The sequence below is a fragment of the Camelina sativa genome, chromosome 19 (assembly GCF_000633955.1).
Source record: "Camelina sativa cultivar DH55 chromosome 19, Cs, whole genome shotgun sequence".
NCBI lineage: Eukaryota > Viridiplantae > Streptophyta > Magnoliopsida > Brassicales > Brassicaceae > Camelina > Camelina sativa.
In genome coordinates this window covers 23,995,733-24,008,618 of record NC_025703.1, presented here as the reverse complement: position 1 = coordinate 24,008,618, position 12,886 = coordinate 23,995,733, and the positions used below count along the sequence as shown (strand labels likewise).

Genomic DNA, 12,886 nt, shown 5'->3' with positions numbered 1-12,886 from the left:
GTAGTTTTACTTTCACTTGTGTACCAATGTCAAGAGTGTAGGTGGTTTTACGTTTGTTACCTCTTTGTGTTCATTATCGAAGTCAAAGACATTGTATCATCATTTATGTTATCTATAGATGGATGTGAGTGGCTGTGCATCAATTTTGGTCATCTGATTTCTTGACCATATGCTTTTACATTATATGGATGTAATACTTGGTACAATATTTGCCTTACAAATGGGGAGATGGGGAAAAATGTAGACTTGCATATTGGTACAAATGCAANAAGCTATGATCAAACAGAATGGTAAGATCCCTTGACAGAGCTTTGGCATCTGTTTTCCCCCATGGTCTTTCTAGTCGTAGAGAGATAGAAACTTCTTGTGCTCACGTAGAGTTGCAGGTTCTCTAGACTAACAAGTGAAGGAAGATGGTGGACCATACGGTGAGGGCCAGTATAGCGACCAAGTATGTCCACAGCATGAGAACTGAGCACTCGTCTTGCGCAACATTGTACAACTGAGTCATGGTACCTGTAGGTTTCAATTTGTCTTTCCTTGTTAATAATGTTCTTTTAGTCTTTCTAGATTTGCATGAACTCAGTTCAGTTGATGATTTATGACTAACCGATATTCATGGCAGGTGGGAGAGTGAACTGAAGCATCAAAACATACTGAAACAAGGGATCCTCTGGAAGTAATCCTAGACTCGCAGCTGTTAGTACAATGCCTATACCGATAATTGGAAGAATTATGTACCGAACACAGACTATTCCAATTACAACCGCCGGTTTGACTGCCGAAGAACGTAAACCTGTTCGATTTGAACCACAGTAAGTTTCTAAGTTCTTTTTTTTAATTGATAGTGAAATCTGAGCTGTGTATTGAGGGATTTACCTTGAATGAGGTTGCCCCCTAGTATAATAGTCATACAAGGAATGGTACCATCTCTGCACCAATCGGTTAGGGTTAGTAACTTAAGATGCAAATCGTCAGGAGGTAATTAATGATAAGATTGTGGTAACTACCCAAGAAGTTTTGCAGTGGTTTGAATTATTCGTAAAGGAGCATCATCACCTATGATAAGGTTTCTGAGCCAGCTAACTGCACCGAAGATGAAACCGATAATCTGAAAGCATCAAACATGTCACATTGGTTAATTCATTGACTCTTGGTATATTCCTCAGTGCTAGTCAGTAAAATGAACTTACTGCACCGAGTGTAGGTGGGGCGAGAAGTTCCTCCAATATCTCATGGAGGAAGTTTACTCCTTTTCTCCAAAACCCTGTCCCTTTCTTTACCAATTTGTCTTCGGGTGCATTAAGGAGATGGGTCTTATGATCAGCCTCTAAGTCATTATTGGATGATTTGATTGCGGCTTTCTCAGATTCTTCCATGGCTTGAATTTTCATTGCGGACCCTTTTATCAGCCGGAATGTGTATGTCCATATGTAGAAACCCCCTAGCTGCACAATAACCAGTGTATAATTCAATTTTGCATCTCTTTTCTCCTCATCTTTATACCAATACTTTCGTCAAGACACGAGAGGAATGTCAATATTACATACCGCCATGGAGAAAGATGCGTAAGAGAGACCAACGGTTCTGCATACACTCCTGTTACCAAATGGACTTTTGTCCTCATCGCAGATTGCTGGGACCAGTATGATTGGTAGGTTCCCCATGTTTCCTATTAACCAAAATAGAATTTTGTTTCTCCACGAGAACATTGCAAAGAAAGATCTCTGACACATACTGACAATGATGATGATGATGACGTTTACTGTGTCAAAATAATTTTGTGGTGTTACCTGAAGAACAAGTTGCAACAATAAGACCTTCAAGATAAGGAGGTGGTTTCAGAATCTTTACAACTATCCACCCAAGAAGTCCTCCGATTAGGAATGTAAGTCCCATGTTCACCGGCATAAACCACCTTCATATTCACTCAAAAAATATTACCGTTGAAGATTTATCTTTTCACCGTTTTGTTTTTACTTAGTTACCATGATCCAAGAAAAGGTAAGAAACAAAAATAATTACCATGAGATGATGTCTTCAAGTGTGACCGTCCGAGCTAGATTGGCAAACATGAGAGCCGGTGCAAATAGTACAAACACCACCTAACAATATCTCGAATTCATTGGGACAAATCTTGATTGTTTGATTTATATTTTCAGAGATCCAAGGAATCATAATTTGTTTTACCTTGTTCATGGTGTTGCGGGCTTCAATAGGGAAGAGCTTGCAACGATCACTGGCCAAGAAAGCTCCCACAAGACTCATGATGAGAACTTGAATAACCGGCATAGAAGCCACCTCCAACAATGACCAGAATCCCATCTTCTTTTTTTATGTGATTCTATAGACTGATGATGAAGGAAGGGACTAGTATGGCTAAACCTCGGATCTTGTTTTTATCGATCTTCAGATTCTTCTACAGCTATTTGCAGAGAATTATTAAGCCTGAGAGGAGAGCAAGTAATACGAGGTAAGCACAGGTTTACGTTAAGCAAAAATACATATTTATATATAAACTTACAGAAAGCCAGAATTATTAAATAAATAATTCATGGAATTGAGACATGACAGAGTTTTGAGTCTTTTGAGACCTGTATCATTGGAGAACAGAAGCTGTGTTTTTTCACGTTGCAACTACAATAATACTTTATTTTCTTTTCATGTAAATGTTGTTTGACCTCACATAAAATTAAATATACCACTATTTTTATTATTCAACATTTATTTTTATTTTTTAATTCTAGAAATGCTTTTACATTGAAATTAACGGAAACAATCAAAATACAAACAATTACTATTTACTATATAAATAGTGATGTATATTTTTTTGTTCTTTTTAAAATTTTGGATAAATGAAAACGTTTTAGGCCGATTCTAATTTGTTGTTGGAATTGCTGATTTGAGTTAAGTTAGATAAATTATCCAAATAGTGTTGCCTGTTAAAAAATAGTTTGGTTTACTGTCCGAAATTAATTATGTGTTATAAACATTTTGAACTTTAAGAGATTAAAATCAATTACTGCTAAAACTAGTATTAATGAAAAAAAATTGCGTTTGATAAAATTTAGTTTTCAAGACATCTCAAAACACAGTTTATAAAGGTGGTTGTGAAAATAATTGGAAACAGACTTAACTGCTAGCTATGTTTCTACACGAGTTAATTATAATGCACATGTATGGACCCCTAATATTCTTAAGTGGCTCTACTTAAAAAGAACTACATGTTTAACAAATATTGAAAGAGTAACAAGGAGGCAATATATCAAATTATGTTTTCTAATTTTTATTTTATTTTATATGATTGATATATTTACTATTAAAAAAAAATTGTTTACTATTAATATATTTATTCCATTTTTATATTAGAAAAATTACTCTGATTTTCATGATATTTTTTTTTCTTTTGTCAATTTGATGGTTTAAATGATATTTCCAAATATATTTGGACGATTTAAAAAGACATCATTATGAGATCCCGAAAAGAAAAAAAGTTTATCAGGACCGGTACTATCTGGATAGTACATTTTGTAAATTATTGAACATGCTGACTACTGAAAATGATATGCATATATGTTTTTTTTCTTGAATTTATGCATATATGTTTTTTAAGTATGGCTGAAAAGTAATTTACCATTCGTTAAGAACAATTAGATCTTAATTAACAGATAAAGCATATCATGATATCAATGGTGGACCCTAAATATCAAAGATGAAAGGTATGGGAATGGCCGATGGGAGATAGACTCGATGATTGGATCCTTCTTCGTACGCAACACGTATTTATTTAAGGTCAACATGTTTTAAAATAAAGTAAGATTAATATATATATATATATACAACACATCAATTTTAAGAAGCAAACAAAAAGAAATGTGTAGAAAAACGTAATAATGTAGCTACATTTAAAAAAGTTGCAGAAAGACTTTTCTATTCAATTCAAAATCGTTAAATCTAATTTCGGACAATAGCATTTTCAAAAATGTCTTTGTTAAATCACAATAACATGGTAACTTTTTGAAAACTAAAATATTGTCGTTTTAGTTAAAGTTAAATGACAATCTATTCAAATATTGACATTCGACCACTATTGTTTAAGCCATATTTGCCATTTTACAACTAAAAAATGGCATATTCCTACCCAAAAAAATATAAAATGGCATACAAATTAAGAGCCGCGTTTAAGAAATTGTTTTTCAAATTCGTAGGATCTTGCGCCCATTTTTTTGAAGCATTTCAGGTTTAAATCAAAAGATATGGATAAACCCGAATAATGCGATAGGTTTCAAACTCAAAATCGTTTAGAACTAAAGAGCATCTCCCCCACAAAACAATACCCTTAACTACAAATCTACAATCCAACCAATCGACATAAACCAAAAATCAAATCGAACTCAAAAACTCTAACCTTTTTTTTTTTTTGTCAAACTCTCAAAAACTCTAACCTACAAACGAAATTATAGACTACCAGAAACAAAAACATATTAATCTTCTTCTCTAGCTAGTTCCAAATCTCTAATTCTTCAAAATTGACAACTACTCTGTGTCGTCAAACTTGGTTACTGCGGATTTTTTCCTCTGAATATTGTATATTCAATTTGTGTGTACCATTTATAAATATTGGTAAACAACACTGAGACGAAATGTTTTGGATCCAGCTAGTAGGAAAAAACAAACCAATGGTGTCACCGTCGAAGGATGAGATTCATAGTTAAACTATTTTAATTAGATTAAAAGTTCATATTCTATTTATTTGGTATTTGGACGTTTCTTTTTCATTTTCCCCGTATATAATGTATATGACACACACACACGCAAAATTAAACAAACATTAATCAATTATCTATTAGTCAGAATTGAATTTCTTCTACACATATTAGACATGACACATGTACAGATGCGTATTTAATGGATCTAAATTGGTAAAGATAGTTTTCCTACACCTCATATTACGAAAGCAAAAAAGATCGTCATCACCATCATCAAGAATTCGAGATCATCTTAATCAGATTCTTGAGCTTTATAATTGGTATTGAATCTTAAGCACGTATACGCAAACATCTCAAAATTTTTAAAATTTGATTTTTTTGCAGTAATGTGATTCAAATTCATTTGTAATGAAAAAGTCTCATGAAAACTGATGCCAAAACATGTAACATTTGTTTTGTCGGATTAGTAAATAAATAGATAGATAGAAAGTACCTGAACCATGCAAGAACTCAGAAGGATCTATCTCTCCGATGCATTAGGAGAAGAAAAATTGCGCAGAGATATAGGAGATTAAAATTTGGAAATTATTAGGAAAAAAAAAATAGAACAATTATTCTGTGTTTCCGTGTTTTATGCGTTTTTATATTTACCAAACAAAGTAAAAAAGACCAATGGAGATAGAGATATAAGCTGGTTCTACGATATGGTGACAGTTGCATTTTTTGTGATCTATAGTTGGCAAGAAAGACGTCTCTCCTTGTGATTATCTGATATCGATTTACTATATTTATATTTGTCATTATATCTTTTTTAAAAATGGATAGAACGATCTTTATATTAACCTTAAAAAAAAAAGATATATCTTTATGTAAAGTTTGAGAACATATCATTATTTTCTTAAATCATTCGATGTATTATTAAAAACATGTATTATAAATTTCACGAAATTACCCTATATATCTCGAAACTAAAAAAAATCTTGTGACATGCACCTCATATATATATACTGTATATTTTTGATCTTTTAGTGCGTATACATATATTTATATATACACACACAAAAAAAATACATGACACATGCATATGCGTATGTATGTCTTTGTGCAGAGCTGGAGTCTTGGAGGATAGAAGTGGACAACATAACGTCACGTAAATTGAACAACAGAAGAATTTAAAATTGACCAATCATTCGGACTGAGATCATATCGTTTAGAATCAGCTTTACAGATATCACAACTAAAATTGTGTTTTTCCTACTTCTTGTATCCGTAATAGCTAGTAAAGGTAACTTAAACAACAAAAAACAAAAAAAAAAAACAATAGCCAGTCCCAGAAAAGAACCAACAAGTAGTACGTTAAAACAATAGCCAGTCCCAGAAAAGAACCAGCAAGTAGTACGTTAAAACAAAAATACTAATAGCTTAAGTTTATGACTGCCTTATGCCTAACCCTGAAGCGTTTTTGGTTATCGAAAACTCTATATATCTGAAATTGTTTAAAGCAATATCCGACTTTTTTTTTGTTTTTTTCAATAAAGGCTTGACAAGAATTGTTTTTCTAATTTTATAATATCCACCACGAGCACCGAACTTTGATTTCATTCACAATTCATGTGACTCTAAAAATTAAAGAACACATGTATGCGTCTAAATTATTCATTCACCTAGCTCCTACATATCTTTCTTGCTTTCTCGCGATGCAGTGGACGAATAATATAATAACTGACTTGAAAAAAAAAACAAAAAGGAAGAAGTTTAATTCTCATGTACATTTTGACTTTTCAAACTCCAGTTTAATTTATGATACCAAGGCTGTGCATGAGGTGACACGAGGTGACCAAAAGTGAATTATGTACTAGTACGATAGCTACAAAACGTGCACACGTCATATTTTGTAGTATAACTAAAAAACATGGGGACCAGAATTTTCAGCTTCTCCAATATTCTCGAAAAAATTTAGTTTGTGGACGAAGTTATACGGATTTGGCCATTTGGGGAGACGACATCTCCCTCCCCCCCAATAGTTGGGGGGAGGGGAGGGGGCGAGAGATTTATAAAGACTCCCCAATACTGTATATAATGTTTTTTAAGAGCCATATTGTTAGTAACTACGTTGATATATATATTCACTACATCATTCATAAATTTCCAACTTAAACGACTTCTAAAAGTGTCTTTTGTTACTTAGTTTTTCTACTAATTTGTAATTTAACTCATAGTTTTAACATTATTTTTCTCCTTTTTCTAACAAAATCCAAATCCTTTTTACAAGTTCGATCTAACATTCTTGTCCTCATTATGTCATAAGCAGAGAAAGTGTAGGCAACCAATGTTTTGTTTTTCATTTTTCAATATGATTTTAGTCTTACAAAAATTGCCTCGACTCAAAATTGTAACTATGCATCCTTTGTTTTTTTGTTATTGGACCAAACTAAAAAAAAATTAGGTTGAAGCCCAAAAGTATCTCACTCAAACTAAATCGATATTGAAATTGAAGGAAAAATGTCATAAGCGACAAGCCCATACAATACTTTTCCTTATTCGACCGGGTATAATCCTAAATAAAAAAATATAGCCCATACAATATTTTTACTTTATTCTTCGTACCTTGATAAACAATTTTTTTAATTTATACTATAAAATATAACCTAGTTTTTTATAATGTCACATAAATTTAGGAATGTTAAAATGGATTGAAAATCATGGGTTAAATGTCACATAAATTTACCCTATTTGTCAATTATTTTAACGGATATGAGTTAAATTTTTATACCCAAATAAATAAATAGGTTTTGATGGGTTCGTCGTCTAATGGGTTTGTGGGTTTTAGGATTATTGGTTACCTATGGATTAATAAAAAAAATCAAAAATAATTATTTATATGTATATATTAATATGTAAAATATCTTCTTTTTGGACCTAATTTATGTAAAATATATAAAATAAATGCTAAGTTTTCTTCTTTGCTAAAAACAAAAAAAAAGTAAACAACTAATATATATATATATATATGTCAATGGTCTAAAATAAATGTGAACTTTTTATTTTTTGCTGAAAATGAAACGTAAGATGAAGAATGAAGACTATGAAGTTAAATAATCGAATTGGATCATTTAAAGAAGTTTCAAGTGTGAAGTGACTTTAGTGCAGTGGCAGGAGGTAAGTCCATTTGTATAAGGCATCATCACACCAGGGATCGAGTCCCGCTTCCTACAAATGTAGGAATTTGGCTAATGGGCCGGCCAGTTGTGACACAATGGTTGACAAAAAAAAAAGTTTCATGTGTTTTATTTTATTTTAAATTAAGAATGGTTTTTTATTTTGGTTTTATGGATTTTTGGTTTTAGGATATTAGGATACTTTTTCTATTTTAATATCAAGATATTATTTTTTTAAGCTTAAAAACTTTTGTTGGTTTTATAATTCTATTTTATATAATAGGTTATGGATTTGATATTAATTAATTTATTTTATTTTATTTATATATGGGTAACCCATATAACCCATTTAGCTATTAGATTTTATATTATTGGATTTAGGTATATAAATTCAACCCATTATAATAAATGGTTCGAGTTGAATCTGCCCACGAAAATCTTAAATCCATGTGAGTATGGGTCGGGTCAGTTATCTATTTTAACACCCTACTAAATTTATAAATATTGGGTATTGTTAAGTCCACCTGGGTTTTGTCATATCTTTATACAAATTATTATGTATTTAACATTAGTCCAATGTTAAGTCCATTTCGTTTCTTTTTTTCTTTTCTACAGTCAACGGTTATTGCGTGTGTTTGTTAGGTTTACTAATTTAACTCATAGTTTTAACATTATTAGGTCGGTACCACGCTACGCCGTTCAATTGTTTTTCATTTTTTTAAAATATTTTATTTTGTGTTTTCTAGAAAACTATTTTTATATGTTGTTTGTAATCTAAAATCATTATTAATATAGTTTATGACAATGATCATTACTAATATTGTTGTTTTCAGTTTTTTTTTATTATTTGTTAATGCATATTTTTGTTTATTATCATCACTTTCAAAACCATTAAATATGTTTTACCGAGTTAAACATTTCATTATGTAGACATCGACTACGTAAAATTTCGATTACTATGATCACTTTGCTATCAAAATAAAATTAACGCATTCCAATATAAAATTATTTATATCGCATTTTATACCCCATCGGATCAATTCCATTTAACTTAATCTATAATTTTAAAATTGTAGTTTACATTAATTTCATCTAATTTATATAAAACATAGACTTTGTATCTACTATATATTTTATAAAAACTACCCTATGTTTTTTTTTCTCTTTTTCTAAATTAACTCTTTTTTTGTAAAAAAAACAGTCCTACCTTTGCTATTAAATTGAAATACATATTTACTGTTAAAAAAAAATGGTATACCCCTAAGCGAGAATTGGTCACCTGTCCTATGAAACAACAAAAGTGAGCTATATAAACGTGATCCTAGGTTCTAGAAATTGAAAATATCTCTCAAACCACCAGACAATACTAATGACTCTTTTATCTACGGATTAACCAAACTCTAATTGAAGTGATACTCATCGATTGTCGAGTACTATATTAGACCATCTCCTTCTAGTGATTGGATAACTCCCCTATACATACACCAGAAACAAAACAAAGCAAACTCATGAACTCAACAACTTTGACAGTAAAGAGAGATAGAGGTTATAAGGAGAAAGGAGTAAAGAACATACTTTAGCTTGTTCTTTGGGATCTTCAATTGCTGAGCAATTTCATAAATGTGTATCCCCTGTTGTTGAAAGTTACTTCTTTGCCACCAGGTTCCTCAGGTGGAAACGAAGGAAGCTTTCCGTTAATATCAAAATACAAACAAGCGTACAACTCGCAGGACGTCGAGTGCAGTATAGCATTCTCAAAAATCAGCTGTATCACTCCCTGCAATCAAAGGTAAAGAGCAAATCAATACCATGAAGAGAGAGAGAGAGAATCACAATAACAGAGATCAGAAAATTAAAAAAAAAATAAACCTTTAGGATATCAGCAGAAGTGATGCCAGAATCAATCAATAGACCTTTAAGAAGCTCGTACTTCTCCGTTTAAGAAGCTCGTACTTCTCCGGGATAAGCTTGTTCAGAATACTGCAGAGAAATCATAATAGTCAGAATATATACATCACAATCAACTTCAAGCACAAAAGCTTAAAAGAAAAGACTACTATTAGTTTGTTGACAAATACCCTTTCACAGTTTTGAGGACTCGGTCTTGATCTGAAAGAGCTCCACTTTTAGCTGACCATGGGACTTCTGCTTTCACCAGCACAGGAGCAGGACCAGACTGTTTCACAAGATCATCATCACGCTATCAAGAAGATGAAATTAGTAAAAACAGCATGCCAACAACAAGTAACAAGTGACACGGAAAAACTTACCCATTGAGATGTATTTTTAGGTTCACGAGAGTCGTCTCTTAACCATTTTTTACCAGAGGTTGGAACCTGCGGACGACTATGCCAGTCACGGGTATTAGGCTGGGAATAACGATTCTGAGGCTGGTTTGTTGGCTAATAAGACCAAAAACAATAATGTGGTTTAGAGAAAACAAGATTCGTCTGAAAAAACACAAAACAGAGAAAAATCACACAAACACTCACTTTACTCTCGGCTGCACGATTCCCTCAACTCTGATCTTGGACAAAAAGCTCAACTGTGATTTCCTTACAGCGCCTTAGGATATCCTCAGAGACTTGAACCGACTGCTATTGAGAATAACATAACGATGAGTGAGTTGTTTCATAAGCAATAGAAAACAAAGCCAAGTTCAACATAAGAAATAAAGTTAAAATTCAATACCTGTTTGACATGAAGCAACGGGTCTCGGCTAAACTGCACACGTTCACCAGAGAATTTTCTCTCTACGAAAAACAAAACAAAAAATTTCAATTTACACAACATAAAGTATCAATCTTTGTCCCACATTAAAATTTCAACAATTGTAAGAAAAGAAAAATCCCAAAAAGATCCAAACTTTTTTCATAATTCGATTCATAATCACGGAAACAAATCAAACCCTACAATTATACAGCTTGTTCAAACCCATTCGCGGAAAAAAAACAAACCCATGAAATCAAAATTGAAGAGAAACAAGGAGAAAAAAACAGAAGATTTTGATTTGGTGAAGAAGCTGAAATCACGCCGAAGAAGAAGATTGGTATCACAGCGAGCATTCAAGCTTGATATCACGACGAAGAAGAAAATAAATCTAGCAATTGATTAAACGCAGTGTTCAACAAAACGTTTTCCATTTGCTTTGTCCACCTAAGTAAAAAAAAGCTTACATGTATTAATTGTTTTAATTTGATAGGCTGTTCATTTTTTCTGAGGTGTCAACATCAACTTCATTGTTGAGGCTGATGTATCATCACCTGGAGAGAAACATCCTACTTTCATTGTATTGATTTTTTTCATAACATTCATAATTCTCAACAAAGTTTGGAAGCGATAATTATGAAAACTGATATATCATGGTTTTTAGGTGTTTTTAGCCATGATATAGGTCTTATTTATAGAGTCTTTTTGGTATTTTTAGAGTCTTTTGAGTCTTTATAGGATTTAGCATAGATGAGAGCATAATTGAGCTAAATATGAGGATTTAGAGCACATTCAAGCATTAAGGCTAAGCTGTGAAGTTGGGAACAAGTTCAGAGACTTGCATCGGTCGATGCAAGTGATAGTGTCGATCGATGCATCATCCAGCAGAAGAATCAGAAGTTTTCTCACAAGTTTTGAAGATTTACAAAGTTGCCCCAAAATCTTCCATATTTGCATCATTATTCCCTGGGCGTTTTTAGGAATATAAATAGGATTTTTGGGTCATTGTTTTAGACCTAAGTTATTTTCTAGCAAGCTTTATTTCCCTGCAACCCTGTGAGATTTTGAGAGCTTTGGAGAGAGAGATCTGCTTTGTACAGAGAGATCTGCTTTGTAGAAGCAGAATTCTTGAACTCCCTTTTACTCTTTTAATTTCAATTGCTTATTATTCAGAATTATGTTTTGTTCTTCATTGAATATGTCTGAGTAGTTTGCTTGTTAGGATCAGGATTTTTCATAGGGTTTTTATGATTTGTTAGATCTGTTATTTTTAGGATTCTTTATCTTTCTAGATCTTCATCTTAGGTTGTTCTTCATATTAATTCTTGATTGATCACCTAGAATTAATACCTAGGAAAATAAATTGATATGAAAATATAATTGATTTTTCTGATAAAACCTTTTGATGAGCAAAATTACTTTCTGCAAAGATATTTGATTTAGTGATTTTGTGAACAATCTAAACTTGTTTTTAAAGCTGATTTATTACCTAGAATTTTGCAAAGAGATTTGAATTTTCTGGTTTTAAATTTAGATAATATTTGCAGTGAGAACTTATTTATTTTACAAGAGTCTTTAGAGTTCTAGATCTGATCTTAATTGCTTGAATCCTAATTTATTGATTGATTTAATATTTCATAAATTCCTGCGAAATTTCCTAGGCCTAGCGTTTTTAATTCCCTGAATTTACAACACTTTTTAATTCTGTTTCTGCATTGTTTTTAAATTAATATTTTGATTTAGCATAATTAAAAGATTAATAAGTCTATTGTGTGATCTAGAGTCTCTGTGGATTCGAGCCCTAAAGTATTACAACTGCAAGGTTGTTAGTACCACTAGGATATTACAATTTGAGCATATCAAATTTTGGCGCCGTTGTCGGGGACTCTTTTGATTCACCATTAGATTAAAGTCTTTGATTTTGTCTAAATTTTTATTTTTCTATTTTACTCACACGCTTTTGTTTCTTTTTTTTCTTGTGTGTTTCAGGTACATCCCTAAGCCTAGCACCAGGAAAAATCCTACTGGTCCAGTTGTTAAGCTTACAAACCAAGAGTTAGGACAACTAGAGCGTGACAACACAAAAGCAGCCAAGTCAGCGAAGATGGTCAAAACACTCATATTGAGACCTGATGAAGCTGGAGTTTTGAGGGATCAAGAGGGCAATGAGTACAACGAGCAAGGCCAGAAACTTGATGCTGAAGGACGAGTTATTCAGGAAGAACTCGTCGTGGTTGAGGATGATGCACGTGGCGTCGAGCGACGCAATGACGACATTGATCGACGCAACCAAGAAGGCGTCGACCGACA

At 32.3% G+C, this 12,886-nt stretch overlaps 2 protein-coding genes and 1 long non-coding RNA gene across 9 annotated transcripts in view; 1 reads left to right on the top strand and 2 right to left on the bottom strand.

The window, feature by feature from the left end:
- The window catches only part of LOC104790873 (exosome complex exonuclease RRP44 homolog A), a 9,269-nt gene extending 9,141 nt beyond the window's left edge, over nucleotides 1-128 (top strand). The window contains exon 25 of the mRNA XM_010492074.2: nucleotides 119-128. Within this exon, the coding sequence (XP_010490376.1) occupies nucleotides 119-128 (10 nt within the window). The remainder of the gene's footprint in view (nucleotides 1-118) is intronic.
- On the bottom strand, nucleotides 277-5,275 carry LOC104767055 (protein PIN-LIKES 5). Of its 4 annotated transcripts, none has more exons than XM_010491077.2 (10): nucleotides 5,203-5,275; nucleotides 2,191-2,448; nucleotides 2,026-2,105; nucleotides 1,794-1,918; nucleotides 1,551-1,672; nucleotides 1,194-1,448; nucleotides 1,011-1,111; nucleotides 880-932; nucleotides 611-796; nucleotides 277-516 (listed from the first exon to the last, which is right to left on the bottom strand). In XM_010491077.2, the coding sequence occupies exons 2-10, from the start codon at nucleotides 2,323-2,325 to the stop codon at nucleotides 392-394; spliced, it is 1,182 nt and encodes a 393-aa protein (XP_010489379.1). In that variant the 5' UTR covers nucleotides 2,326-2,448; nucleotides 5,203-5,275; the 3' UTR covers nucleotides 277-391. The 4 variants fall into 4 exon arrangements, with proteins under 4 accessions (XP_010489379.1, XP_010489380.1, XP_010489378.1 ...); XM_010491078.2 differs by lacking the exon at nucleotides 5,203-5,275 and adding an exon at nucleotides 2,595-2,663; XM_010491076.1 differs by lacking the exon at nucleotides 5,203-5,275 and adding an exon at nucleotides 2,525-2,603.
- Nucleotides 9,076-11,028, bottom strand: LOC104767054. 4 transcript variants are annotated; one of them, XR_764169.2, is made up of 8 exons: nucleotides 10,781-11,028; nucleotides 10,559-10,620; nucleotides 10,360-10,461; nucleotides 10,138-10,269; nucleotides 9,946-10,043; nucleotides 9,737-9,847; nucleotides 9,443-9,644; nucleotides 9,076-9,340 (listed from the first exon to the last, which is right to left on the bottom strand). It is a non-coding gene; the product is annotated as an uncharacterized LOC104767054 (long non-coding RNA). The 4 variants fall into 4 exon arrangements; XR_764167.2 differs by having other exon boundaries at nucleotides 10,360-10,464; nucleotides 10,559-11,028; XR_764168.2 differs by having other exon boundaries at nucleotides 9,946-10,067; nucleotides 10,559-11,028.